The sequence below is a fragment of the Pongo abelii genome, chromosome 18 (genome assembly GCF_028885655.2).
Source record: "Pongo abelii isolate AG06213 chromosome 18, NHGRI_mPonAbe1-v2.0_pri, whole genome shotgun sequence".
Classification (NCBI taxonomy): Eukaryota; Metazoa; Chordata; class Mammalia; order Primates; family Hominidae; genus Pongo; species Pongo abelii.
The window spans coordinates 89,064,043-89,090,792 of record NC_072003.2 but is presented as its reverse complement, the minus strand read 5'-3'; the positions used below and the strand labels follow the sequence as shown (position 1 = coordinate 89,090,792).

The 26,750-nt window shown below is 59.3% G+C and overlaps 1 protein-coding gene across 4 annotated transcripts; it reads right to left on the bottom strand.

Moving 5' to 3' along the window:
- Window positions 1-1,606: 1,606 nt before the first annotated feature.
- DPEP1 (dipeptidase 1) lies at window positions 1,607-25,825 on the bottom strand. Of its 4 annotated transcripts, none has more exons than XM_054534358.1 (11): window positions 25,740-25,825; window positions 9,160-9,369; window positions 4,089-4,221; window positions 3,705-3,837; window positions 3,418-3,568; window positions 3,166-3,235; window positions 2,661-2,837; window positions 2,486-2,570; window positions 2,331-2,406; window positions 2,067-2,202; window positions 1,607-1,986 (listed from the first exon to the last, which is right to left on the bottom strand). In XM_054534358.1, the coding sequence occupies exons 2-11, from the start codon at window positions 9,261-9,263 to the stop codon at window positions 1,816-1,818; spliced, it is 1,236 nt and encodes a 411-aa protein (XP_054390333.1). In that variant the 5' UTR covers window positions 9,264-9,369; window positions 25,740-25,825; the 3' UTR covers window positions 1,607-1,815. The 4 variants fall into 4 exon arrangements, with proteins under 4 accessions (XP_054390333.1, XP_054390332.1, XP_054390331.1 ...); XM_054534357.2 differs by lacking the exon at window positions 25,740-25,825 and adding an exon at window positions 21,185-21,371; XM_054534356.2 differs by lacking the exon at window positions 25,740-25,825 and adding an exon at window positions 21,042-21,370 and having other exon boundaries at window positions 9,160-9,696.
- Between the last annotated feature and the right edge of the window lie 925 nt (window positions 25,826-26,750).

Here is a 26,750-nt window from a genome sequence, read left to right as displayed (position 1 = left end):
GGGCCACACTGATGCAGACCCTGCCTCCCATTTACCAAAAGAGGCTGGGCTGGGCGCAGCGGCTCACGCCTGTAATCCCAGCACTTTGGGAGGCTGAGGCGGGCGGATCACCTGAGGTCGGGGTTGGAAACCAGCCTGGCCAACATGGTGAAACCACGTCTCTACTAAAGTTAGCTGGGTGTGGTGGCGCACATCTGTAGTCCCAGCTACTCAGGAGGCCGAGGCAGGAGAATTACTTGAACCAGAGAGACGGAGGTTGCAGTGAGCTGAGATCATGCCACTGCACTCCAGCCTGGGCGACGGAGCGAGATTCCGTCTCAAAGAGGCTGGATGAAGAGAGTGGTTCTGCCAGCGCCGGTTCCTGGGCCTTTAGCCATGTTTACAGAAGCAGAATGAACAGGGGTGGGGGGTGCGCGTGCAGGGGTGGGGGGTGTGTGTGCAGGGGTGGGGAGGTGTATGTGCAGGGGTGGGGGGTATGTGCAGGGTTGGGGGGGTGGGTGCGGGGGGGCGGGGTGTGCATGGGGGTGGGGTGTGTGTGCACGGGGGTGGGGGGGTGTATGCAGGGGTGGGGGTGTGTAGGGGTGGGGGGTGTGTAGGGGTGGGGGGTGTGTGCAGGAGTGGTGTGTGCAGGAGTGGTGTGTGCAGGGGTGGGGTGTGTGTGCAGGGGTGGGGTGGGTGCAGGGATGTGTGCAGGGGTGTGTGCAGGGGTGGAGGTGTGTGCAGGGGTGGGGTTGTGTGCAGGGGTGTGTGCAGGGGTGGGGGTGAGTGCAGGGGTGGGGGTGTGTGAGTGCAGGGGTGGGGTGTGTGAGTGCAGGGGTGGGGTGTGTGAGTGCAGGGGTGGGGTGTGTGTGCAGGGGTGGGGTGTGTGTGCAGGGGTGTGTGTGTGCAGGGGTGGGGTGTGTGTGTGCAGGGGTGGGGTGTGTGTGCAGGGGTGGGGTGTGTGTGCAGGGGTGGGGTGGGGTGTGTGTGCAGGGGTGGGGTGTGTGTGCAGGGGTGGGGTGTGTGTGCTGGGGGGTGTGTGTGCAGGGGTGGGGGCTGTGTGTGCAGGGGTGGGGGGTGTGTGTGCAGGGGTGGGGTGGGGTGTGTGTGCAGGGGTGGGGGGTGTGTACAGGGGTGGGGGGTGTGTGCAGGGGTGGGGTGTGTGTCCAGGGGTGGGGTGTGTGTGTCCAGGGGTGGGGTGGGGTGTGTGTGTCCAGGGGTGGGGTGGGGTGTGTGTGTCCAGGGGTGGGGTGTGTGTGTGTGTGTGTGCAGGGGTGGGGTGTGTGTGTGTGTGTACAGGGGTGGGGTGTGTGTGCAGGGGTGGGGTATGTGCAGGGGTGTGTGTGTGTGTGCAGGGGTGGGGGGTGTGTGTGTGTGCAGGGGTGGGATGTGTATGCAGGGGTGGGATGTGTGCACCAGTGCGTGGCTGGAGGTGGCTACTGGAGCCTAGACTCTGTCCCTAAAGACGCTCAAGCAGCGTCTGTACAAAGCCCTCTTCACACCTCCTGAGCCCTTCTGGCCTGGACCGAAGACTCGGGCACTCCTGCGCCCCACGTCCAACCAGGAGCCATTTTCACAAAACACCCCCCCTCCTGAGCTGGATGCCGATGACGCGTACCCCAGGATGTCAAGGGATGTTACTTTTATTGAGGGCCTAATGTGTGTGTGTCCTGAGCTGTCCCCAGGCATCCTGCCCCCCAGGTAAGCCCAGGCGCCCGCTCAGGAGACGCTGGTCCTTCCACGTGGGCAGCAGGGCTCCTGCCATCCGGAGTCCTGGGATGGGCGGGTCTTCCCTGAGCTCCGGGAGCCCTAAAGGGGACTCTGGTCTCCCGGGTTTCACAGGAGACACAGACAGAGGACTAGGGGAGGGAGGGAGGCCAGCAGGAACCCCCACTGGCGATGGAGGCTGGAAGCCCCCGAGGAGTAGCCGTAATGCGTCCTGCAGGAGCCGCCCAGCTCGTCCAGCGGGATGGGCTCCTCCTCGGGAGCCTGTGTGAGGTTGCTGGCCTGGGGACAGACAGACACGGGTGGGGCAGCCTGCCTGCTGGTGGTGGTGGGGGAGACTCAGGTGGCCACCCCATCCTCACCTGCTCCACAGCCTCGAAGACCCTCAGCAGGTTGTCAGCCAGTGCGCCCTTGACTTCTGCCTCCGTCCAGTTCCTCCTGAGCAGCTCAGCGATCAGGTCTGGATACTTGGAGACGTCCTCCAGCCCCTCAGGGACCCTGTGTTGGGGCCAGGAGAAGCTGGGCCCCCACACTAGGACACAGGTCCCTCCTCCAGCCGCCTCAGCCCTCTGACCAGGTCATGAACCTCCCGGCTCATCCACAGGACGGAGCTTTCACCCCCTTACCTTGGAACACCATCAAAGTCCCCACCAAAACCCACGGCTCCGGCTCCTGCCACCTCCTTGATGTGATCCAGATGGTCTGTCCAGGGAGCAGCAGGTATGGGTCCCGAGCGAGGCCCTCCCCCTTCGGCCCCCTTGGCCGCTCACACCCCACCTACCAGCCACTTGGGACAGGTTGGCCTTGTTGGTGCAGGAGACGTAATTGTTGTAGAAGTTCACCATCACCAGGCTGTCTGTCTGTTTCTGCACAGGAAGGAAGACAGGGTGGAGCTGAGAGCCAGGAGGGCCTGCCCAGGGAGGCGGGGGGGAGGGGGTCGCTCCCTCGGCCCTCACCACCAGCCTCAGGACATCGTCAGGCACGTTGCGCCGGCTTGCGCACACGCTGTAGGCCGAGGAGTGGCTGAAGATGACCGGGGCTCGGGACAGCTGTAGGGTGGCCTTCATCGTGGCCACAGACACGTGAGCCAAGTCGATAAGGACTCCCAGGCGGTTCAGCTCCTTCACCACACGCTGGGAAGACAAGACAGGGCTCCGTCCACCCTCACAGCCCCCAGGGTCGGGGTCACCACACGCTGGGAAGACAGGGCTCCGTCCACCCTCACAGCCCCCAGGGTCGGGGCTGGGGCGGTGGACGGGCTGGACCAGATGTGAGTCATCGTCCTTCATGGCTGGAATTCCCGGGCCACTCGGGGCTCGGCACCCACCCTGGGGGGATGGCTGCCAGCTCCGTTTTACAGACGAGGACTGAGGTCCCACGTGCAGAAATACATCGTTCTGGTCACCCTCCAGGGCCTCTGCCTTCTCCCTGGGGGTGACCGGCCCCTCCCACCCCACTCACCTGCCCAAAGGGTGACAAGCCTCGGCTCTGGGGCTCGCTGTCTCCCGTGTCCACCAGCCAGTTGTCAGCCCTGCAGGAGCAAAAGGCAGGTGCCCAAGGGGTGAGCAGTGGTCTCAGCCTCCCATCAGCCCAGCAGGCAAGGCCCGTCCTGGGACTCACAGGCAGAGGGCATGGGCTCAGGAGGGTTGCAGGGAGTGTCTGCCCCCTCACTCCTGACCACAGCCCGGGGGCCTCCCATGGGGAGTCACGCACCAGGGCGTGTTGCAGCTGTGGGTGAGGGTCAGGTACCGCATGCCCAGCTGATAGAGTGCCCGCAGGACGCCCAGACTGCTGTCAATGGAGTGGCCGCCCTCCACACCGATCAGGCTGGCCACCTTCCCTTCCCGGAAGGCCTGTCGGATGCCTGCGGGGAGAGTCAGGGTGCAGGGGAGTGGGTACCGGGTGTCTAGAGGGTGAGGTGTCCTGACCAGCACCTGCTGCTCAGGATGAGGGCTGGGTGGGAAGACGCAGGACCTGGAGGGCCCAGGTCAGGACCCCACCTGCGCTGCTGGTGACATACAGGAAGGTCTCCGGGTACATCTGGCACATGCGGTGGACCACGTCCATCTGCTCCAGCGTCCTCCGCACGGCGTCTTTGTTCTGGGTGTCGCAGGGCGTGTACACGGACCAGAACTGGGGGCCGCAGGGGGTACCAGGAGCTGACGCAGCCGGGTCTCAGCTCACCCCCTGCATGCCTGTGGGAGTCTGGTTTCCCACCCCCTGGGAATCCCTCCCTCGGCCTGGGTGTCTGTCCCTACAAGGGCCTATGGCACCGAGGGATCCTGGAGGAACATCACCACAGGGACGGCCGCACTGTAGCCAGGCCCGAGGTAGGAGACGGGATGACCCCACACAGGGCAAGCGCAAGGCAGGGCAGGCGGTACCTGGCCTCCCACAAAGCCGGCCCTCAGCTTGGGGATGTTGGTGTGTGTGCCGGCCAAGGTGGTCAGGTTGGCCCTCTCGTCCTGCAGCCGGTTGTTGAACATATCCAGCAGCTGCCAGGGGAGGTCGTTGTGCCTGGAGTTTGCCGGGGAAAGGCCAGGCAGTCAGGGTGGCCACTGGGACCTGGGGGCTTCCGAGCTCCTGGCCTCTGGGCTGCTCTCCCCACTTCCTACCCCTCACGACGGACGCAGGACTGAAGTCTCGGCCGCAGGGGTGACGGATCACCGGCCACCTGAACACACCTGTGCAGGCTGCATTTCTCAACTGTGTCCACCCCCAGGGCAGGGAACCCCGAGCCAGGAGCTCAGGGAGCTGGGTAGCCCATCCCTTCCAGGATCTTTCTCTGTGGAGGAGGCTGGGGGGCAGACACATTGTCTGAGGATGGGACACAAGGAGCCAAATGACCTCAATGGACAGGATTGGAGACATGGGCGAAGGGGCAAGGGCCTGGGGGTGATACTGTTTCTGAGAGTTTTCAGTTTAAAGATCAAATTGCCTCTTGGGGAATATGGTGGGTGGCTGGGTAATTGGAATGACCTGACCTTGGGGGGCCTGGGACCTCCCATCCTCCTGGGGAGCAGGGCGTCGAGTACAGGCTTTGGGGGCTACCCAGGCCTCTCTGCTGCCTCTGTCCCCAGGGAAGAGCCCTGCACCCAAACTCCAATCAGATCCTTCCAAAGGACTGAGGTTCTCCAAGGTTTTCCCAGGAGCTGGTGGTGAGGGTAGGAGCTCTGGTGAGGAAAAAGGAGAAGGAAGGGAAAGGAGAAGGAAGGGGAAAAGAGAAGGAAGGGGAACGCAGAGGAAGGGGAAAGGAGAAGGAAGGGAAAGGAGAAGGAAGGGGAAAGGAGAAGGAAGGGGAACGCAGAGGAAGGGGGAGCTGGGGCTGTCAGAGCTGGTGGTTGAGTGAGGGTCTCAGAGGGTCCGAATCCAGCTGCCCAGCAGGGCCTGGCAGAGACCAGGAGCAAAGGGAATCCGCTCTCGTTAGGAATGCAATTCTCAGGACGGGCGCGGTGGCTCATGCCTGTAATCCCAGCACTTTGGGAGGCCGAGGTGGGCAGATCACAAAGTCAGGAGATCGAGACCATCCTGGCTAACATGGTGAAACCCCATCTCTACTAAAAATACAAAAATTAGCCAGGAGTGGTGGCGGGCGCCTGTAGTCCCAGCTACTCAGGAGGCTGAGGCAGGAGAATGGCATGAACCCAGGAGGCGGAGTTTGCAGCGAGCCGAGATCGCACCACTGCACTCCAGCCTGGGCGACAGAGCGAGACTCTCTCCAAAAAAAAAAAAAAAAAAAAAAAAAAGAGAGAGAAAGAGAAGAGAAAAGAAAAGAAAAAGTAACGCAGCTCTAAGGCCTAGGGCAGTCGCTAGGCTATGATCTGATCTGTGTTTCAACCAGCAGATCTGAGTCCCGGGACCGACCAGGCCCAACTGCAGCCCCAGACAGCCCTCGTCCCTGATCCCGTGACTCAGAGGCTGTGAAGAGGATGTGAAGGGGCTGAGGCCTGACCCCCGACCCTGGGGAATGCCCGGGGTTCCCCTTCTCTATCACTGGGTCTGGGGCCTCAGTCTCCTTCCTGTAATGTGGGCTGCGCCCCTGTCTCAGGGGGACTGCCTTGTGAGGGTATGTGCTGGGATGAGGCCGCAGGGGCCCCTCCACATTCAGTTTCCAGACCCGCCCCTCTGTGCCTCAGTTTCTCCATCTGTAACATGAGGGTGTCTTGGTGCCTTCCTTGGAGGACAGCTCCCTCTGTGCCTCAGTTTCCCCATCTGTAACATGAGGGTGTCTTGGTGCCTTCCTTGGAGGACAGCTCCCTCTGTGCCTCAGTTTCCCCATCTGTAACATGAGGGTGTTTTGGTGCCTTCCTTGAGGACAGCTCCCTCTGTGCCTCAGTTTCCCCATCTGTAACATGAGGGTGTCTTGGTGTCTTCCTTGGAGGGCAGCTGGGAGAGGCAGATGAGTAACTGTTAATCATTTCCAGCTGTGGGCTCTGCTTTCTGTGACCCAGCTCAAATCTATGTGCCCGCAATGACCTTTTCCAAGGCAAATGCACCCACAGAGCTCCTCAGGGGAAACAAGGGGAGGGCTCTGCCCTTCCTGGGTCCCAGTCGTTCCTGACCTCCCCTAGGCTGGTGCCCCCAAGCCCAGCCTGGCACGCTTTCCGGCCCTACCCCTGGGCAGATGGGCGGGCGCACGCCTGATGCTGGTGTGAGTCTCTCCCAAAGCTCCTGCAATAACGAGGTTGTCTCTGGCCACAGCGAGTCCACATGACAGCCTGGGCTGGCACATGCCTCTCCCCAGCCCTCGGAGCAGACTGGGTGCTCAGGACGCACTTGCTGAGGGAACCATGAGCTCCAGCCAGGGACCCTGCCCGGGCAGCAGCCTCATCGCTAGGTGCAGCCCTATACTGGGCACTGTCCTGGGCGGGGCTGGGCAGGGCTCCCAGGAGACTTTACTCCTTGGCCTGAGGACGCGGGCGGCCCATCTCAGACATTAGCCTGGGATGGGTAAGGATTCCCAGGACCCCAGGAGCCGCCCTTGGAGGGACAGGCTGCAATGGGGCAGCTCTCTTCTCTCCCCTCCCTCCTCCTCCTGCAGCCCCTCCTTTCTTTCTTCTTTTTGAGACAGGTTCTCACTCTGTTGCCCAGGCTAGAGGGCAGGGGTGCAATCACAGCTCACTGCAGCCCCCAAACTTCTGGGTTCAAGCACTCCTCCCACCTCAGTCTCCCAAAGTGCTGGGACCACAGGTGTGAGCCACTGCGCCCGGCCAGCCCTCTCCACTCTTGCTGGAGAAAATGATGGGAAGGTGGGGTCTCTGGTTTCTCAGTGGGATGGAGGCCCTGCCTGCCTCATGGCCAGGGCAAACTGCAGTTCTGCAGCTAATCAGACCCACCCTCCTTATCTGTGCAGCTGGGGCAGTGCCCTTAGCTGGGATATGGAATCCGGCGTCCTGCTCCAAGGAGTGCTGGAAAATGCTGGCAAAGCGGCAAGCACATACTCAGGCAGCTGTTCGTGGGGAGACTGCTGGCTGCCCCCGGGACCCAATCTCCTCCTTTTCCTTTGTAACTTTAAAACCCCCCGTTTTCAGTGGGCACACAGCCATTTGGGTTGAAGATACTTCCTGCCCCTGTGTCGCTGGCAGTGGCTGAGGGATGAAGGTGGGTCCTGTAACAGCTTCTAACAACTGACCCCTGGCCGGGCGTGGTGGCTCATGCCTGGAATCCCAGCACTTTGGGAGGCCGAGGGGGGCGGATCATTTGAGGTCAGGAGTTCGAGACCAGCCTGGCCAACATGGTGAAACCCTGTCTCTATTAAAAATACCAAAAAAATTAGCTGGGTGTAGTGGCGGGCGCCTGTAATCCCAGCTACTCAGGAGGCTGAGGCAGGAGAATCACTTAAATCCAGGAGACAGAGTGAGACTCTGTCTCAAAACAAAACAAAACAAAACAAAAACCTGACCCTGACAGTCACCTGCTGCTTGTCCTTTTCCCCTTCATGTCTCCCTCCTCCCTGCTGGCCGGCATGCAGATGTGAGGGCTGGAGCTGGTGTGGCCATTTTAAACCATGAGGATGCACGGGACCACTCTCTGCTCCCTTTCTGGAGCTGCCTCTGCTCCCTTAAGTTTTTTTAATTTGAGATGGAGTCTCACTCTGTTGCCCAGGCTGGAGTGCAGTGGCCCAATCTCGGCTCACTGCAGCCTCCGCCTCCCGAGTTCAAGTGATTCTCCTGCCTCAGCCTCCTGAGTAGCTGGGACTACAGGCATGCGCCACCAGGCCTGGCTAATTTTTTGTATTTTTAGTAGAGACAGGGTTTCGCCACGTTGGCCAGGCTGGTCTTGAGCTCCTGATCTCAGGTGATCCGCCTGCCTTGGCCTCCCAAAGTGCTGGGATTACAGGCGTGAGCCAGGGCCCCCAGCCCGGCCTGTTCCCTGAAGTTCTTATGCAACAAGACATCGGGTTTCCCTGCTTTTTTCACAGAGTTTTTCCCCAACAAAGCCCAGAGGCATCTTCCAGGTGGAGACACCGTGCCAGACACAGGGCGGACTCTCAGTGACCCTCCCACCCCAACTCAGAGCCAGTGTGGACCCTGATCTGAGTCTGGAGCCTGGAAGCAGGAGGCCTCCATGGTGACCCAGTGTCGGGGCACCAGGCCAGGAAGGGGCGGGGAGGGTCGGATTCCTGGGCAGTGGGGATCTCCGCCCTGCGGAGGTCAGGACAGAAGCAGGTGACCCAGGCACCCCAGTGAGGTTGGGGGTGGGGGCTGGGTGGGCACACAGCGCAGCACACGCAGGGGCCCGAGTGGCATGGGCCTCCCCTGGGGAGAAGGCAGGCCAGGGGGAAGTGGGAAGAGAGCCAAAAAGATGCCGGCTGAGAGGGCCTGTAGGGTGCCACCCGCACCTGCTGCTTTCGGGAGAAGCTGAGGCACAAGGAGAGACTGGGGCGCAGGGCCTCAGCATCCCCAGGCCCAGACTTCACTCTGAGCTTCGGGGCCAGGGAGTGGGGCCTTGCCTCCTTCCCGCCCAGTCCCTGCAGACCTTCATCTGCTGAAGTCTTTGGGGGCCCTGAGAGACCCCACAAAGCAGCAGGGGCCAGGAAAGGGCAAGGGCCCGGCACCGTCGCAGAAATTGAAACTGGGTCCCAAGCCAAGGGCACACGAGTCTCACCCCCAGAGAAACTGAGTCCCAAGCCAAGGGCACACGAGTCTCACCCCCAGCTCCCCCAGCCCCGGCTCCCCCAGCCCCAACTCCCCCAGCCCCAACTCCCCAGGCCAAACTCCCCCAGCCCCAACTCCCCCAGCCCCGACTCCCCTAGCCCCGCTCCCCCAGCCCCGGCTCCCCCAGCCCCAGCTCCTGCAGCCCGGCTCCCCCAGCCCCGGCTCCCCCAGCCCCGGCTCCCCCAGCCCCGGCACCCCCAGCCCCGGCTCCCCCAGCCCCGGCACCCCCAGCCCTGGCTTCCACAGCCCCAGTTCCCAGTCCTGGTTCCCTAAGCACCTGGCTTACGTGAGCACTCACCCATCAATGACAGGGGAGTCCCTCATGATTCTCTCTGCCTCGTCCCGAAAGAAGTCTGCAGTGCAGACGGCCACAAGGGGCCAGAGCCAGCATCCGGTCCACATGGTGGGGTCCCCAGGGACCTGTGTGCGCCACTGCCCTGGTGCCTCTGTGCTGGCCTGGCCAGCCCGTGCAGAAGGATGAGCTTCAGGCCGTGAGGAGCCACTCTGCCTGCCAGGAGAGGCACCAGAGGTGTGGGTGGAAGTGATGATAGCTGGCCGCTCTCCTGTTTATAGCTTCCCGTGTTCAATAAGTAACCAGCACATTCCCCACCAGGGTGGGTAGGATGGAAGGCCGGACACCCAATAACTGGGTGTTGCTGTCTGGGCTAGGCGGAGGCATAGTAAGAAGCTGGGATCCTAGACCCAGGGGTGGAGCTAGAGCCCAGGTGAAAGGACAGCAGGCTGAGAGCAGGCCCGGGTGAGTGGCGAGTGGCTGTCGGCTCTCGCTGTGCTGCTGTTATTACCACCACCTCCCTCAGGACCCGGGGGCCTAGATCTGCAAACAAGAGAACAGTCATTCAAATAGTGCATTCTCATAAAGCACCTCTTTCCACGTAAAAATCATCTTACATGACTTGCCATGGGGGATAAACATTAGGGCGTTCCAGGAAGCTGCTGCACAGCCAGGTGTGCCCCTGGTGCCTGCCCTAATACTGAGGGGTCTGCACCCCTGGCCTGCAGCCCTCCAGCGTCACAGGGACCCACACTCCAGCTACAGAGCTTCAGGCCGAGCAACTGGACACGTCCTTAGAACTGGGGCCTTTCTAGGCCGCAGCAGAGCATACTCAAGTCGCCCGAGGGCTCCTGGGAACATAGTTCCCAGGTGATGCCCTGAAGGAAGAATCTCAATCCCAGGGCTGGGCAGTGTCCGGGGTTCTGGGGGACAGTGGGCTGAGCACTGGGGCTAAACCAGGCCTCCTGGGAGGAGCAGGAGGGAAAACTGGTCAGAGGCTTTGGGGGGTGGGGGGAGACTGGCAGGGAAGGAAGATCGTCCCAGCTGGAGGGCAGTGGCTCCATCTCGGCTCACTGCAACCTGCACCTCCTGGGCCCAAGCAATCCTCCTGCCTGAGCCTCCTGAGTAGCTGGGACTACAGGTGTGCACCACCACGCCTGGCTAATTTTTGTATTTTTTGTAGAGACAGGGTCTTCCCCATGTTTCCCAGGCTGGTCTCCAACTCCTGGCCTCAAGCAATCTGCCTGCTTTGGCCTCTCAAACTGCGGGGATTACAGGCATGAGCCACCATGCCCAGGTCATGATAAATCGTATTTTCATTCAATATTTTAAAAAAATCAGAGTTCATGTAAAAAAATCCATAATGAACAAAGTATAAAACTTTAAAATAGCCGGGCATGGTGGTTCACGCCTATAATCCCAGCACTTTGGGAGGTCGAAGCGGATGGATCACTTGAGGTCAGGAGTTCAAGACAAGCCTGGCCAATATGGTGACACCCTCTCTCTACTAAAACGACAAAAATTAGCTGGGCGTGGTGGTGCGCACCTGCAATCCCAGCTACTCAGGACGCTGAGGCAGGAGAATCACTTGAACCTGGGAGGCAGAGGTTGCTGTGAGCCAAGATCACGCCACTGCACTCCAGCCTGGGCAACAGATCAAGACTCCATCTCAGAAAAACAAACAAACAAAACACAAAAAAAAAACCCCACAAACCTTTAAAATAAAGACAGGCCCAATATTCTGATTTTTCCTTTTGCCTTCAGCTCCAATACTAGCCACACAGCCCTGGACGCTGAGAACATCCATGTTCTGCTTGTCACTTCAGAGGCAGAAACTGGGTGACAGGAGAGCATTTCCAAGAGCATCACGCTCCCTCAGGTGCCACTAAGGAGAGAACTTGAGGCCACTGTATTCATCCATTTTCACACTGCTATAAAGAAATACCCTTCGGGGGCTGGGCAAGGTGGCTCACACTTGTAATCCCAGCAGTGTGGGAGGCCGAGGCAGGTGGATCACCTGAGGTCAGGAGTTCGAGATCAGCCTGGGCAACGTGGTGAAACCCCGTCTCTACTAAAAATACAAAATTAGCCAGGCGTGGTGGCACAAGCCTGTAATCCCAGCTACTCGGGAGGCTGAGGAAGGAGAATCGCTTGAATCCGGGAGGCGGAGGATGCGATGAGCCATGATTGTGCCCTTGCACTCCAGCCTGGGCAACAAGAGTAAATCTCTGTCTCACCAAAAAAAGAAGGAAAGAAAGAAAGAAAGAAATACCCTTTGTGGCAGGGCGCAGTGGCTCACGCCTGTAATCCCAGCACTGTGGGAGGCCGAGGCAGGCGGATCACCAGGTCAGGAGATCGAGACCATCCTGGCTAATATGGTGAAACCCTGTCTCTACCAAAAATACAAAAAATTAGCTGGGCGTGGTGGCGGGCGCCTGGGGTGCCAGCTACTCGGGAGGCTGAGGCAGGAGAATGATGTGAACCCGGGAGGCGGAGCTTGCAGTGAGCCGAGGTTGCACCACTGCACTCCCGCACTGGGCCACCATGCCCAGTGAATTTTTGTATTTTTAGTAGAGAAGGGGTTTCACCATGTTGGTCAGGCTGGTCTCAATCTCCTGACCTCGTGATCCACCCACCTCGGCCTCCCAAAGTGTTGGGATTACAGGTGTGAGCCACCACGCCTGGCCCCACATCCGACTCATTTTTTATTTTTACTAGAGATGGTTTCACCATGTTGGCCAGGGTGGTCTCAAACTCCTGACCTCAAGTGATCCACCTGCTTTGGCCTCCCAAGCTGTTGGGATTACAGGCATGAGCCACCGCGCCTGGCCAAGACGGGGTAATTTATAAAGGAAAAAGCCTTCATTGACTCACAGTTCCACATGGCTGGAGAGGCCTCAGGAAAATTACAATCATGGCCGAAGGCAAAAGGGAGGCAAGGCATGTCTTAAATGGCAGTGGGGGAGAGAGTTTGAGGGGGGACTGCCAAACAGTTGTAAAAACCAGATCTTGGGCCGGGTGCGGTGGCTCATGCCACCGCGTGATCCCAGCACTTTGGGAGGCCGAGGTGGGTGGATCACGTGAGGTCCAGAGTTCAAGACCAGCCTGACCAACACGGAGAAACCCCATCTCTACTAAAAATACAAAATTAGTCAGGCGTGGTGGTGCATGCCTGTAATCCCAGCTACTCAGGAGGCTGAGGCAGGAGAATTGCTTGAACCCGGGAGGTGGAGACTGCGGTGAGCCGAGATTGTGCCATTGCACTCCAGCCAGCTTGGGCAACAAGAGTGAAACTCCGTCTTAAAAAACAGCAACAACAACAACAACAACAAACAATCTTGTGAGAACTTGCTCGCTACCACGAGAACACGGGGTGAACGGCCCCACGACGCACTCACCTCCAGCGGGCCTCTCCCTTGACATGTGGGGATTCTAATCTGAGATGAGATTTGGGTGGGGACACAGAGCCAAACCGTATCACTCAGCTCCACCATTCAGGGCCCAGTGCAACATGAAAATGCGGCGCCCTTATTCAAACATCACAAGAATCTCAGGGCCTCACAGTGGCGGGAGGACGGGGGCAGGTAGAGGGAGGTGCATGTCTTCCGAGCACCAGACCAGGGCCGAAAGCCATGCGTGGACTGCATTTTGCACCGTTTCCGAGGCTCAAAGCCACGGACTTCATTCGACACGAGGGCGTCCTGGGGGTTGGGCAGGGCCCAGTGGCCTGGTAGGTTGTGGGTTCCCATCTCACCACCACCGTTCAAGGGCAGCGTGGGTGAGCTGGTTCAATTTCTCGGCCTCAGTCTCTTCGTCTGTAAAGTAGAAGTCATGGAGGGTACCTACTTTACGACAGTCCTGCTGTGAGCACAAAGGCACCAGCCACTCAGACCACCCTCAGATCAAGGTAGTCGCCTTAAACCTGTCTTTTCCATGGGGTTTTATAGTTTGTCCTGGAGTTTCCAGTTGCCTTTCTTCTCCTGCCCTACACTGGGTGCCCTTATCTTCCATCTTCCAAGCTCTGGACTCTGCAACCTCCCTCCCTGCCCCCAGAGCCTCCGCTCGTCCAACCTGCTACTCCCAGCCTGGAATCTCAGTGCTCACTTAATGCCTGCACTGAAGGTCTTCCACCTTTATTTGGTTTATAGTCCTGATAGAGTTTGAATGTTTGTCCGGATCTCACGTGGAAATTGGATCCCAGTTGGGAGGTTTTGTGTCATGGGGACGGGCCCCTCATCAATGGCTTGGTGCAGTTCTGGAGGTAATGAGTTCGTTTGGAAGAGAACTGACGGTTAAAACGAGCCTGGTACCCCCCCACCCCTCTCTGGCTCCCTCTCCGCATGTGATGCCTGCGAGCAGGAGAATAGGGTCTGGGGGCAGGGAACTTAGGCCAATTCGTGCTGAATCAAGGAAAAACAGCGAGGCCTGGGGCAGGGAATGGGACGCTAATTTGTGCTGACTTCCTAAAAGAGAAAATACCAAGGTTAGGGGGAGAGAGTCTGAGGCCAATGCACGCTGAATCCAGGAAAAACTTCGAGGTCTGAGGCAGGGAACCCAGGGCCAATTAATACCAACTTCCAAAAACTACACCCTAAGGAAAAGCCCCACGCCCAGTAGCAAAGGATCAAAGGCTGCTCTCCTACAGCCCCCACCACCATGTCCCAGATGGAAAGGAACGTGCTGTGGACTGGCTGTGGGCCACCCTTTCATCTGCAGACACCAGTTTACCTCAGCCTTTGATTAGCCACAGACCAAATCTTTCATCCAGATAAGGGGTACAGGAACCATGAAAGGTGCCCTTAAGACCCAGAAAACTGGCCGGGGATGGGGGGTGGCTCACACCTGTCATCCCAGCACTTTGGGAGGGCGGGGCGGGCATATCACCTGAGGCCGGGAGTTCAAGACCAGCCTGGCCAACAAGGAGAAACCCCGTCTCTACTAAAAACACAAAAATCAGCCGGGTGTGGTGGCAGGTGCCTGTCATCCCAGCGACTCGGGAGGCTGAGGCTGGAGAATCGCTTGAACCTGGGAGGCGGAGGTTGCAGTGAGCCGAGATGGCGCCATTGCACTCCAGCCCGGGCGACAGTGCAAGACTCCCTCTCAAAAAAAAACAAAAAAACAAAAAAAACCCAGAGAACTATGTAACAGCGCCACTCCCACCCCTCTCCCGACCTTTCTCACTTTAATAAATCCCTGCTTTCGCTGCTTTCTTCCCGTGTTTTGTTACTTTGTATATTTTGTCCACTTCTTTGTTCAAACGCGGAGGACCTGGACAATTACACTCCAGGCCATCCTTCCGGTGACACCTGCTCCCTCCCCTTTTGCCGTGATGAGAGGTTCCCTGGGGTCCTCACCAAAGGCAGACGCTGGTGCCATGCTTCCCTGTACAGCCTCCACAACCATGAGCCAAACCCACCCCTTTTCTCTATAGATGACCCAGCCTCAGGGATTTCTTTGGAGCAATGCAAAGCAGACTAAACCCTATTCCGTTAGAGTTGGCCCCGCAACCATTCCCTAGCATCGGGTCTGTGGGAGTTCACTCCCCAGTCCTCCAGACCGGCTGTCTTTGTTGTGCCCTCATCAGAAGTTTCTCTGGATGTGCACTTTGGGCGGGAAACCTTTTTCCCTCAGGAGGTGACCGCGCCACAGTCCGTCTGTGCACGCGTGGCTGATAGGCCCAGCTGTGTGTGGGCAACCACTCTTCCCTCCAGGTCTGGAGCCGCCTCTTTCCTCGGAGCGCCGGGACTTCTCAGCCATGTGCTTTCGTGTGAGGCTTTTTCACTCCCTGGATCGCTCCCTCTGCCTCTGGTCCAGGGAATTTCCAGTCGCCGGTATCCCTCGTCTTCCCCTCCTTTCTGAGCTCTGTCTGGCCAGGGTTTCGGGCAGGGGTTGGATTGTCTGAGCTTCCTTACTGCCTCCTGTCCTGGGTTTCCTCCTGCTTATCCTGTGTACTCCATTTCCTCTGTTTTGTCTCCCAGCACGGTTCTTTCGTGTGTTCTTGGGGGTTGTGCGTCTGGTGTCCGGAGGGTGGTTTCCAAGGTTTGTTGTGTTCCTTCCCGCCCCGCTCCCGTCAGGGAGGCAGAGCTGCTTGGAGTCAGCTACACTCTGTTCTCTTCTGTGGTTTACCAAACGGAATGCAGACGGGTCTCCCATTGTTCATCTGGACCTTCTGTTGTGTTTGCCGACTTCCCTCGGCAGCTGGTAATCTTTGTCACTTCAAATTTCATATTTAAAAATAAAGCAACAGCAAGGTGGGCAGTGCCGTATGTGTGAGCGGGCTCTCGACCCCAGGCTTTGTGTGGGGCGAGCTCCGGAGATGCCCGGTTACCAGGGACCTTGAAGCCAGAATGCATGAGCACTTTTTTTTTTTTTTTTAAGGAGATGGGGTCTTGCTATGCTGCCCAGGCTGGACTCCAACTCCCAGGCTCAAGCGATCCTCCCACCTCAGCCTCCCAAGTAGCTGGGTCCACAGAAGCTCCTTTTAAAGCAACTGCCACCACGCCCAGCAGCATTTTTAAAAATAGCTACCTCGATTCTCAAAAACATGTTTGGGGAAGGGCCTCCTGACCTTCCTCTGGCTGTGGGGGGGTTAGGGTGGTGTGTCTGTCTGGGTGGTCCTGGGGCCAGTTCTTCCAACTGGGAACAAACCCCAACCTCAGCGTCTTCCTCACTCCCAGCCCATCGTGCCTGCGACGTCTGAGCTGAGCTCCTCTCTGGCTCCCTGGTCTCTCGCTGGAACGCCCTGGAATGTTCCCAATGAGGCCCCCTAGTCTGCCTCACAGACATGCTCTTCCATTCACTTCCTCCTTCCCAGAAATGGGTTGGAATCTTTGCCTGCAGTGGAGACTTTCTATTGTCTGATGAGTGTGTTATTCTTTGTTTTTCTTTTTTTTTGAGACAGAGTCTCACTGTGTCACCCAGGCTGGAGTGCAATGGCGCGATCTCGGCTCACTGCAACCTCCGCCTCCTGGGTTCAAGCGATTCTCTTGCCTCAGCCTCCCAAGTAGCTGGGACTACAGGCGTACACCACCAAGCCCGGCTAATTTTTGTATTTTTAGTAGAGACAGGGTTTCACCATGTTGGCCAGGATGGTCTTGAACCCCTGACCTCATGATCCACCCGCCTCGGCCTCCCAAAGTGCTGGGATTACAGGCGTGAGCCACCGCGCCCAGCCCGAGTGCGTTATTCTTTTCTGATTCCTTTCCTCTCACCTTCGTGGACAGGAGCAGGAGGAAATGCTTGTGCCTTACCTCACATCTTGACACAGGGTGCAGCTGGCAGAGTCGCAGTGGGAAAGGCTCAGGTTTAATCCTGTTTCTTCCACTGGTTCTGGTGGTGCGTCTTTCATGTCCCCGATGGACCAGGGTCCTTTGTCCAGCCCAGGCCCTCCTGCCCCTCCCCTCCCCTGGCCATAGCGAGGCTTAGGGGAGAGCTGGGGTTAGTAGTCCTGGCCCCGAAAGTTAATGTTTAGAGAAGCGTTGCTAGGAGACCCCTGGGGGTGGGAGCAGTGAAGAGGGTGGGTTCCTGCATGAGAGTCCTGGGTCCATCTCCAGAGATGGGTGCACCGAGGCCCCACCCCACATGCTCTCCTCACAGAGTGGTGCTGACTCGGCTCTGTGGAGACGCAGGTGACAGCCTCGACAGTGATGTCTGTGTTTCCACCCAGCTCTGTCTCCCAGAAGCCCCATCCACAGCCAACATGCAGACGCCACCACGGCCATATCGGATGTTACCACTTCTGCACAAGTAGCCACAAGCAATGCGGACCTGCCCACGCCCCCCACACACAGATCATCGCAGACGAGAACACCTGGACGCATCCCAAGTCCACATGGTCAGATACGTCCACGTACCTAGAACAGACACGTGCAGACTTTCCCACGTGTTGAGTAAACGCACACTCAGATACCTACACGTGCACACAGACACACGTACACGCACAGATGAGCCGCACACGTGCACCTGCTCACGTGAGCCCTTCCTTGCATGTGTGAGGGACGGGAGCCCACACTCAGCATGGGGCCCATCTGACCACCCACGGGGCCTGGCACAGACGCCCCCAAATAAGCCTTGAGGAGGGAACATCGGGAACCTGCGGCTCCACGGGGAGCCCGGCCCTGTCTCTCTCCATGGGAGGCCCCGGCGGCTCACAGCAGGCTCAGCAGCCCCGGGTTCTCTCTTCTGGCTCCTGACCAGGCTGATGTCTGCACTGGGGGAGTCCGCAGGCTCCTCAACCTGCAGGCCCAGCTGTAAGGCTGGCACCCCACTTCTGCCCCCAATGCCTCCCTCCTTGCGTCCAGCCCACCCTGAGGCTGGTGGCTTCCCCGCATCCCTCCTCACCCTGCCCAGGCCCCCCATGGCTGCCCCCACCACTCTGACCCCCACAGCCCACATCTGCACCAGGGCGCAAGCTCTTCCTCCCAGTGAATCCCAGTGAAGCACCTCTGAAGGACTTCCCAACAGGCTCCCGGCTCCCATGAGGTCAGGGCCCCTCAGCCTGGCCTCCCCACCCTCGCTACCCCATCCTCCAGACACAGTCACCCCACAGGCCACCCTCTCACCCCTGTCTGGAATTGAGGCCCCCCCGGTTCCATCCTCTGAGACCCTCACCCTTCGCTGCCTGTTATGGCGCTCCATGCTATGCTGTAGTTGCCCACTCTCTGAGGTTCTCCCTCACTGATGGTGGATCGCAGGCAGTCAGAGAGGAGAGGGGCTTTCCGCCCTCATTACAGCCCTGGGCCTCAACCTGGCTCCACACTCCCCAAAACCACAACCCCTGGCTCCTGGCTCCCGGCTCCCCGAGACTCACCACGCGTGGGACAGGGTGCCGAGTACCTCAGCTCAGCCACCCAAGGCCCAGGGAGACAGACCCGCCTCCTGCCTCCCAGGTCACAAGGCTTGGGGGTTGTTTCTGGTGTTCAAGTTCAGTCCTGCCACCCACGGAGCTCTCCAGCTACAAAACAGCCACCTCCTTAAGAGAGGGCCTGCACAGTACGCCAGGGAGAGCCGGGCTAAAGCCTCACACATGTCAGCTGGTTCTTGTTTCCGAAGATACGCATGCCCTCAGTGAGGCCTTGAGCATCCGGCCAGCCTAGGGGCTTCTGGGACTCTCTGTCCCAGGCCAGGCAGTAGAGCTTGTGCTGGGTGATCACCCTTCAAGGACCCCCAGGCAGTAGTGTAGGGTATCTGCCTTAGGTGGCAGCAGGTTGAGAAGTGGAGAGGAGGGGGCCTGGGAGCTTGGGCCCACCCCAAAGGGCCCAGAGAGTCTCATGTGACCTGGGGGTCCCAGGCCGTGTGTTCCCTCCCCATTGGCAGACCCCAGCCACCTCCCTGACTCCCTCAGGGGACATTGACTCTGGCCCCGGAGTTGGGACAAACTCCGTCCTCAGTTTCTTTATCTGTAAGTGCGATGGGTTGATCTCCCTCCATCTCCAGCCACAATCAAGGATTGGAATGTCCTCTGGCAAAGCCACACGGGCTTTCGAAATCCGAGGAGGGTCTACACGTGGACCGCACTGAGCTGGAGACCAGGCTGGCTTTGGAATTCTGAGGTTGCAGCGGGAGGGGGGCATCCTCATGGGTTCCAGCAGGCGGGGGGAGGCCAGGCCTATCCCTGACCCCACCCAGGGGGGATGGAGACCCAGGGCTGCTGCTGGGCCAGTCACAGGGGCCCTTGGATTCTGACATTTCCAAGCAGCCAATGGTGGGGAGCAGTGGGAGGAAGAGTGGGGGCTGCAGAGAGGGGAGCAGGGGGTGCAGGGGGCTGCAGGGAGGGGAGCGGGGGAGCAGGGGGTGCAGGGGGGCAGGGGGCTGCAGGGAGGGGAGCGGGGGGAGCAGGGGGTGCAGGGAGGCAGGGGGCTGCAGGGAGGGGAGCGGGGGCACAGGGGGCTGCAGGGAGGGGGTTCAGGGGGAGCAGGGGGTGCAGGGAGGGGAGCAGGGGAGCAGGGGGTGCAGGGGGCTGCAGGGAGGGGAGCGGGGGGAGCAGGGGGTGCAGGGGGGGCAGGGGGCTGCAGAGAGGGAGCAGGGTGGGCAACCCTCTGGAAGCCAAAGGTAGAGGGTACTGGTGGGATGTGCACATGTAAAGAGCAAAATAAAACCAGTTTTGTGCAGGTTCCCACTGTTCCGGTGAGAATAAAATAAATATTAATCTATAAGTTACCAAATGTGAATTGTACAACTTTGCCCGGGGAACAGTGCAGCAATCACTTAAGTTCAGGAGTCTGAGAACAGCCGGGGCAACATAAGGAGACCTCGTCTCTATAAACATAAAGAAACTAGCCAGGCTGGTGTGTACCTGCAGTCACAGTTACTTGGGAAGCTGAGGTGGGAAGATTGCTTGAGCCTGGGAGGTTGAGCCTGCACTCCAGCCTGGGCAACATAGTGAGATCCTGTCTCAAAAGTAACTACATAAATAAATAATGTAGCCAGACCTGGTGGTTTACGCCTGTGATCCCAGCACTTTGGGAGGCCAAGGTGGGAGGATCGCTTGAGGCCAGGAGTTTGAGACCAGCCTGGGCAACATAGGGAGACCCCATCTGTACCAAAAATACAAAAATTAGCCAAGCCTGGTGGCACACACTTGTGGTCTTGGCTACATAGGAGACCGAGGCAGGAGGATGGCTTGAGTCCAGGAGGTTTAAGCTACAGTGAGCCGTGATCCTACCACTGCACTCTAGCCGGGGTGACAGAGCAAGACCTTGTCAAGATGGATAAACAAACTAATAAATGAATTAAAATAAAAATGCGAATTGTACAATTTTGGTGATTCTGCATGAGTTAAATCCTATTCTATTTGCATTTAAGCCAAGCATTACACAATATGAAGACGAATGGTAAATACATGCTAATAATTTAAAATTTTAATTTTTCTTGACTTAGAATGATTTCTTTTTTTTTTTATTTTTTTTGAGACTGAGTCTCGCTCTGTCGCCCAGGCTGGAGCGCAGGGGTGCAATCTCAGCTCACTGCAACCTCCGCCTCCCAGGTTCAAGTGATTCTTGTGCCTCAGCCTCCCGAGTAGCTGGGATTACAGGTGCGTGCCACCACACACGGCTAATTTTTGTATTTTTAGTAGAAATGGGGTTTCACCATGTTGGCCAGGCTGGTCTCAAACTCCTGACCTCAAATGATCTGCCCGTCTTGGCCTCCCAAAGTGCTGGGGTTACAGGTGTGAGCCACCACGCCTGGCCGTCTTCCAGCATTTCTAGACACAGACCAGCACAGGTGTGGGCTCCTGTCCTTTGCATGTTGTTGGCTTTCTGTTGACCAGATGGCCTGGAGACCTCTTGGCATGGATGCTTCCACCTCATTCTCTGTAACATGCGCACAAGCCTCAGAGCTCATGTTAGCTGAGCAATTCCTCCATGCAGCACCGTGCTGAGGGAGCTCCGGTGGCCTCCTGAGGCACGAGCGCTTTCCCCCTCACCTCTCAGGGCCCCGGGCCTTGGTGCCTGCCTCCCTCTCCCACCTCCACCCAGCTCAGCCACGAGTCTTCTTTCGTGCAGCGTCCCCAGGGCTTCACGTGAGAGCCCCAAGCACCCTATCTCTCTGCCACTCCCTCTCTCTTCTTCTAGCTCCACCCTGTCTTGACTCCTGGCAATTCTAATAAGAGAGAATTGTCCCCAACCCTGGCCAAGCAATTCCCTGACCTGTAATGACCTGTGCTACCCTCACCTTGCTCGGGAGGGGCCAGACCTTAACTGCAGTCCCATCACCCCACCCCTCCCTTCCCCTTCTGCTCCAGGGCCTGCCCAGGACCTCCAGCCTCCTGCCCCATTCTCTGCCAGACTCCGTCATCCCCTCTGGAGCTGTCACGCCGCTCGGTAAAACCTGCCTGCTTCCTGCCTGCTTCCTGATCACTCTCTGCCTGCTTCCCAGACGCTTCCTACCTGCTTCCTGGCCACTTCCTGCCTGCTTCCCGGCCGCTTCCTGCCCACTTCCTGCCCGCTTCCTGGCTACTTCCTGGCCACTCTTTGCTTGCTTCCTGCCTGCTTCCTGGCCGCTCTCTGCCTGCTTCCCAGACGCTTCCTACCTGCTTCCTGGCCACTTCCTGCCTGCTTCCCGGCCGCTTCCTGCCCACTTCCTGGCCACTTCCTGCCCGCTTCCTGGCTACTTCCTGGCCACTCTTTGCCTGCTTCCTGCCCGCTTCCTGGCGGCTCTCTGCCCACTTCCTGGCCACTTCCTGCCCGCTTCCTGGCCACTTCCTGCCCACTTCCTGGCTACTTCCTGGCCACTCTTTGCCTGCTTCCTGCCCGCTTCCCGGCCACTTCCTGCCAGCGTGCGTTTGCACTGCCCTTCGCGGAGTGTGCTGAGGAGAGAAGGCCCAGCCGTCCCGATCTGCACTACTTTGAATTCCTGATCACAAACCTCAAGGAACCTCTTTAAGCCACCCGGGAATCCTGCTGCAGGTCCCAGTGCCGGGACCAGAAGCATCCGTGCCATCTGGGAACATTCTGGTGGAGCAATCGCCCTGTCCTCGAGGTCAGCCGCACACGCTGGGTCTTCACCGCCCCGGGGATGCGGGTGCCTCCTGGGGACCCCCTCCTCCATCCAAGGACCCCTCGTGGCGCAGCCCCAAGCACAACCGTTGTCTCCCCTCCTTTCCGCCCGTCTCTCTGATCCTCTCACAGCAGGCTGGGCCATACTGCTCCCTGAAACTGTGCTCGGTCAGCCCCGGAGTGGGTGACCCAGGACCCGCTGCCTGTGTCCTTCCAGGGCACAGGTCCCAGCCTCTCCTGTTTTGTCGACACTGGCTACCTGGGTGGGCTTGTCTGTTTCTGGACTCTGAGCCCTATCCTCACAGCACTGACTCCCCCACCCACCTGAACCCCCAGCCCAGCCCCCGAAGCCCCATGGACCCAGCGTCCTGCTGCGCACCCCAGCCTCCTGCTGCGCACCCCAGCCCCAGCCTTCTGCGTAGCCCAGCTGGAGTTCAGGGAGCATTTTAAATTCACTTTTTTTTTTTTTTTTTTGAGATGAAGTCTTGCTCTGTCACCCAGGCTGGAGTGCAGTGGTGTGATCTCAGCTCACTAAAACCTCTGCCTCCCAGGTTCAAGTAATTCTCCTGCCTGGGGACAGGAGGCCTGGGGACAGGACACGTAGGGGACGCCTGAGCCCTGAGCCTTTGGGCCTCAGTATCTGTGAAATGGGCCTGTGAAAGGGGTGGACACTCAGACGCCAGGGCAGGCCTTGGGGCTTGGTCCCCCTCCACACGGCCCACTCCTCTCCAATTCACACCCCACGGGCCGGCCAGGACAGCAGGCGCCTGTGTTGACCGCCTGCCTGGCTGCTGCAGCTGCTGCCCTCTGGTGGCCAAATCCCAAAGTGCCTCCGTGGGGCCGGTTCACAGCGCCAGTTCACTGGGGCCTTGCGGGGTCCTGCAAGTCGGGGTCCTGGGGCCTCACTTCACCCAAGAACCAGCTGCTCATCCCTCAGGGTGGGCTCCGCCTGTGGGCTCTGAAGACCTGGGAAGGCTGAGCAGGTGCTCGGAGCCACCACTGCCTCCATGGGTGTCCTGCCCTTCAACCCATGCCCTCACCCCTGAGAGCAAGGCTGCTGTTACCCCTGTCTCCTAGTCTTGGAAACTGAGGTAGAGAAGACAGGTCCAGCCCGCCTGGCTCATGGGAGGTGGAGCCGGGATATATGCACAGGACACAGGTCCAGAGACTCCAGAGCTGCACGTAGACCGGCACCACTGCCCTGCCAGGCCCGCCTGCCCGCTCTGTCCCCAGTGGGAGCTGGCAGCCTCAGCCCCACCTGTGAGGCCACCCCTCAGGGGCGGCTCTGAGAGGCCGCTTTGGGGCTCAGTGTCAGTCCACCGCAGCCGACGTCCCCCTGAAGCTGCTCGCAGGGACTGAGGGACCCTCCCCGTCTGCTCCTGGCCTCCGTCTGGAGATTTGTCAAAGCTGACCTTTTGTCGACGAGGAGACTGAGGCCCAGCGGGAGGTGTTTTAGAGACACTTACACGTTTGGAGGCCCTAGATGCCCCCCTTCCACCCGTGACATCCACTGAGCTTCTCCATGGGGTCAGATGCCGATCAGCAAGAATTCACCAAGAGATGTGGACGCTACTAGATCCTCACAATGAAAATAGCTTTGCTGTATAAGAGCCATTGGCCGAAGTAGGGTCTGCCCTTCGCTACCCCAGTCACAGCTCCAGACTCCAACTTCCCCCAGTGCCCAAGGCTTTCTCTCTAGAATGTCCTGTGATATCCCTGAAGCTCCCCCGACCCCATCCGGGGAGCAGATTTTTCTTTTATTTTTTTGGATATGGAGTCTCGCTCTGTCGCCCAGGCTGGAGTGCAGTGGCGCGATCTCGGCTCACCGCAACCTCCGCCTCCTGGGTTCACGCCACTCTCCTGCCTCAGCCTCCCGAGTAGCTGGGACTACAGGCACCCGCCACCACGCCAGGATAATTTTTTGTATTTTTTAGTAGAGACGGGGTTTCACCGTGTTAGCCAGGATGGTCTCTATCTGCTGACCTTGTGATCCACCCGCCTCGGCCTCCCAAAGTGCTGGGATCACAGGCGTGAGCCACCACACCCGGCCACAGCTTTGGTTTTCATTCAGCAAATCCTTTCCACCTGGAAGGAAAATGTGGGGCCGGACAACGGGCCCTGCTCTCAGCTGGGCAGGGAGGCAGATGACTGCGCAGAGAATTCCAGAACAAAGAGTAAGTCCGGGGACTCGGCGCTCCTCACACAGCCTCTGAGAACTCTTCCTGGAGGAAGGGGCACGTGAGCTGAGTCCCAAGGGTGTCCAGGACTGCGCCGGGCGCCGCAAGGAAGGAACAGCTGGCACAGTGGACAAGCAGGGGCGTGGGACCTCTGGAGGGCCTGGCGGGTCCAGACCTCTTCCTAGGGACCACGGGGAGGGCTAGTGGGAGGACAGCGGCGGGTCTGAGAGCAGCTCTCCCACCTCCTTGAGTCCCAGGAAGCCGCCGCGTCCCCTGCCCCGCACCCCTGGTCCCACCTCCTAGAATCCCAGGAAGCCGCCCGTCCCCTGCCCCGCACGCCTGGTCCCAGCCTCCTAGAATCCCAGGAAGCCGCCCGTCCCCTGCCCCGCACACCTGGTTCCAGCCTCCTAGAATCCCAGGAAGCAGCCGCGTCCCCTGCCCCGCACACCTGGTCCCACCTCCTAGAATCCCAGGAAGCCGCCCGTCCCCTGCCCCGCACGCCTGGTCCCAGCCTCCTAGAATCCCAGGAAGCCGCCGCGTCCCCTGCCCCGCACACCTGGTCCCAGTTTCCTAGAATCCCAGGAAGCAGCCGCGTCCCCTGCCCCGCACACCTGGTCCCAGCCTCCTAGAATCCCAGGAAGCAGCTGCGTCCCCTGCCCCGCACACCTGGTTCCAGCCTCCTAGAATCCCAGGAAGCAGCTGCGTCTCCTGCCCCGCACACCTGGTTCCAGCCTCCTAGAATCCCAGGAAGCAGCTGCGTCCCCTGCCCCGCACACCTGGTCCCAGCCTCCTAGAATCCCAGGAAGCAGCTGCGTCTCCTGCCCCGCACACCTGGTCCCAGCCTCCTAGAATCCCAGGAAGCAGCCGCGTCCCCTGCCCCGCACCCCTGGTCCCAGTTTCCTAGAATCCCAGGAAGCAGCCGCGTCCCCTGCCCCGCACACCTGGTTCCAGCCTCCTAGAATCCCAGGAAGCAGCTGCGTCCCCTGCCCCGCACACCTGGTTCCAGCCTCCTAGAATCCCAGGAAGCCGCCCGTCCCCTGCTCCACACGCCTGGTCCCAGTTTCCTAGAATCCCAGGAAGCAGCCGCGTCCCCTGCCCCGCACCCCTGGTCCCAGTTTCCTAGAATCCCAGGAAGCAGCTGCGTCCCCTGCCCCGCACACCTGGTCCCAGCCTCCTAGAATCCCAGGAAGCAGCTGCGTCTCCTGCCCCGCACACCTGGTCGCAGCCTGCTAGAATCCCAGGAAGCCGCCGCGTCCCCTGCCCCGCACACCTGGTCTCAGTTTCCTAGAATCCCAGGAAGCCGCCGCGTCCCCTGCCCCGCACACCTGGTCTCAGTTTCCTAGAATCCCAGGAAGCCGCCGCGTCCCCTGCCCCGCACACCTGGTCTCAGTTTCCTAGAATCCCAGGAAGCCGCCGCGTCCCCTGCCCCGCACACCTGGTCCCAGTTTCCTAGAATCCCAGGAAGCCGCCGCGTCCCCTGCCCCGCACACCTGGTCTCAGTTTCCTAGAATCCCAGGAAGCAGCTGCGTCTCCTGCCCCGCACACCTGGTCCCAGCCTCCTAGAATCCCAGGAAGCCGCCGCGTCCCCTGCCCCGCACACCTGGTCCCAGTTTCCTAGAATCCCAGGAAGCAGCTGCGTCTCCTGCCCCGCACACCTGGTCCCAGCCTCCTAGAATCCCAGGAAGCCGCCGCGTCCCCTGCCCCGCACACCTGGTCTCAGTTTCCTAGAATCCCAGGAAGCAGCCGCGTCCCCTGCCCCGCACACCTGGTCCCAGTTTCCTAGAATCCCAGGAAGCCGCCGCGTCCCCTGCCCCGCACGCCTGGTCCCAGCTTCCACCCGCAGTGGTGCCCTGGGATCCCCGGGCCTGCACCACCCCAGTACCCTGGCGCACCGACTCCCCAGCCCACTCACCCTGGCCTCTGCGATGCAGACTTGCTCCCCAGCCGGGCCCGGCCTAGGCAGCTCCCACGCCAGGCTCACAGCTGGGCTGGCCCTACCCGGCCACCTGCTGCCCCTCCCAGGCCCCTCCTCAGGAAGGTGAAACTGCCCCATTTCCTGCAGGAACCCTGTGTTCTCTGAAAGTAGAAAGAGGAGGGAAATGGAGGAGGGGAGAGGAAGGTTGGAGAGAAAGGGCCAGGGGTCGGAAGGAAGGGCTGGAGGAGGGAGAGAGGAGGAGGGAACTTTGCTCCAGGAGGTGGCTCTGCATCCTGACCTCCCCCAAGGCTAGAAACTTCTTCAGCAGCTTCCTCGTCTCCTGAGAGGGCCGTGAGATGGCCTGGCAGTGTTTTTCCCTCATGTGTGGATGTGCCACCTCCCAGCCAGGGGGGTGCGTGCCCAGCTGTGCTGTTCAGCTCTGTGATGTCAGATCTTAGAGAATGCTACACATCAGCACACATAAGCCATCTGTGTCCTTTTTCTTATGCATTTTAGTTGTGAAAATACAACATGTATACCAACAAGACATATAGGTGTTGGGAGGGAAACTGAGGCAGGGCTTGCATAATGTCCTTTAGAATGTGTCTAGACTTGCTGGCTCTTGCTTCTAGCCCTCCTAGGCTCCTAGGCCCCTATTCCCATTATCTCAAGTAGCAGAACATGCTCCATATAAATGCTAAACCGTCACAGCTGTAAATCATGTGCTTAATGCAATGTGTTCTTTTGACCTCCACATTCTCACCATCTGTTTCTTTGTTGGATTACCAATAAATACCGTGGGCTCCCAGAACTCGGGCCTTCGCAGCCTCCATGATAGCGATGGTCCCCTGGTGTGCCACCTTTCTCTCTCAAACTGTGTTTTTCTGAATCCTTTGACTCCGCCGGACTTTGTCACCCCCATGAACTGGGGTTGGGTCTGATCACCCCAACATATGGGTACTGTACATTTACACAGAAATTACACAGGTGTTTGTAGCAGGACAATTT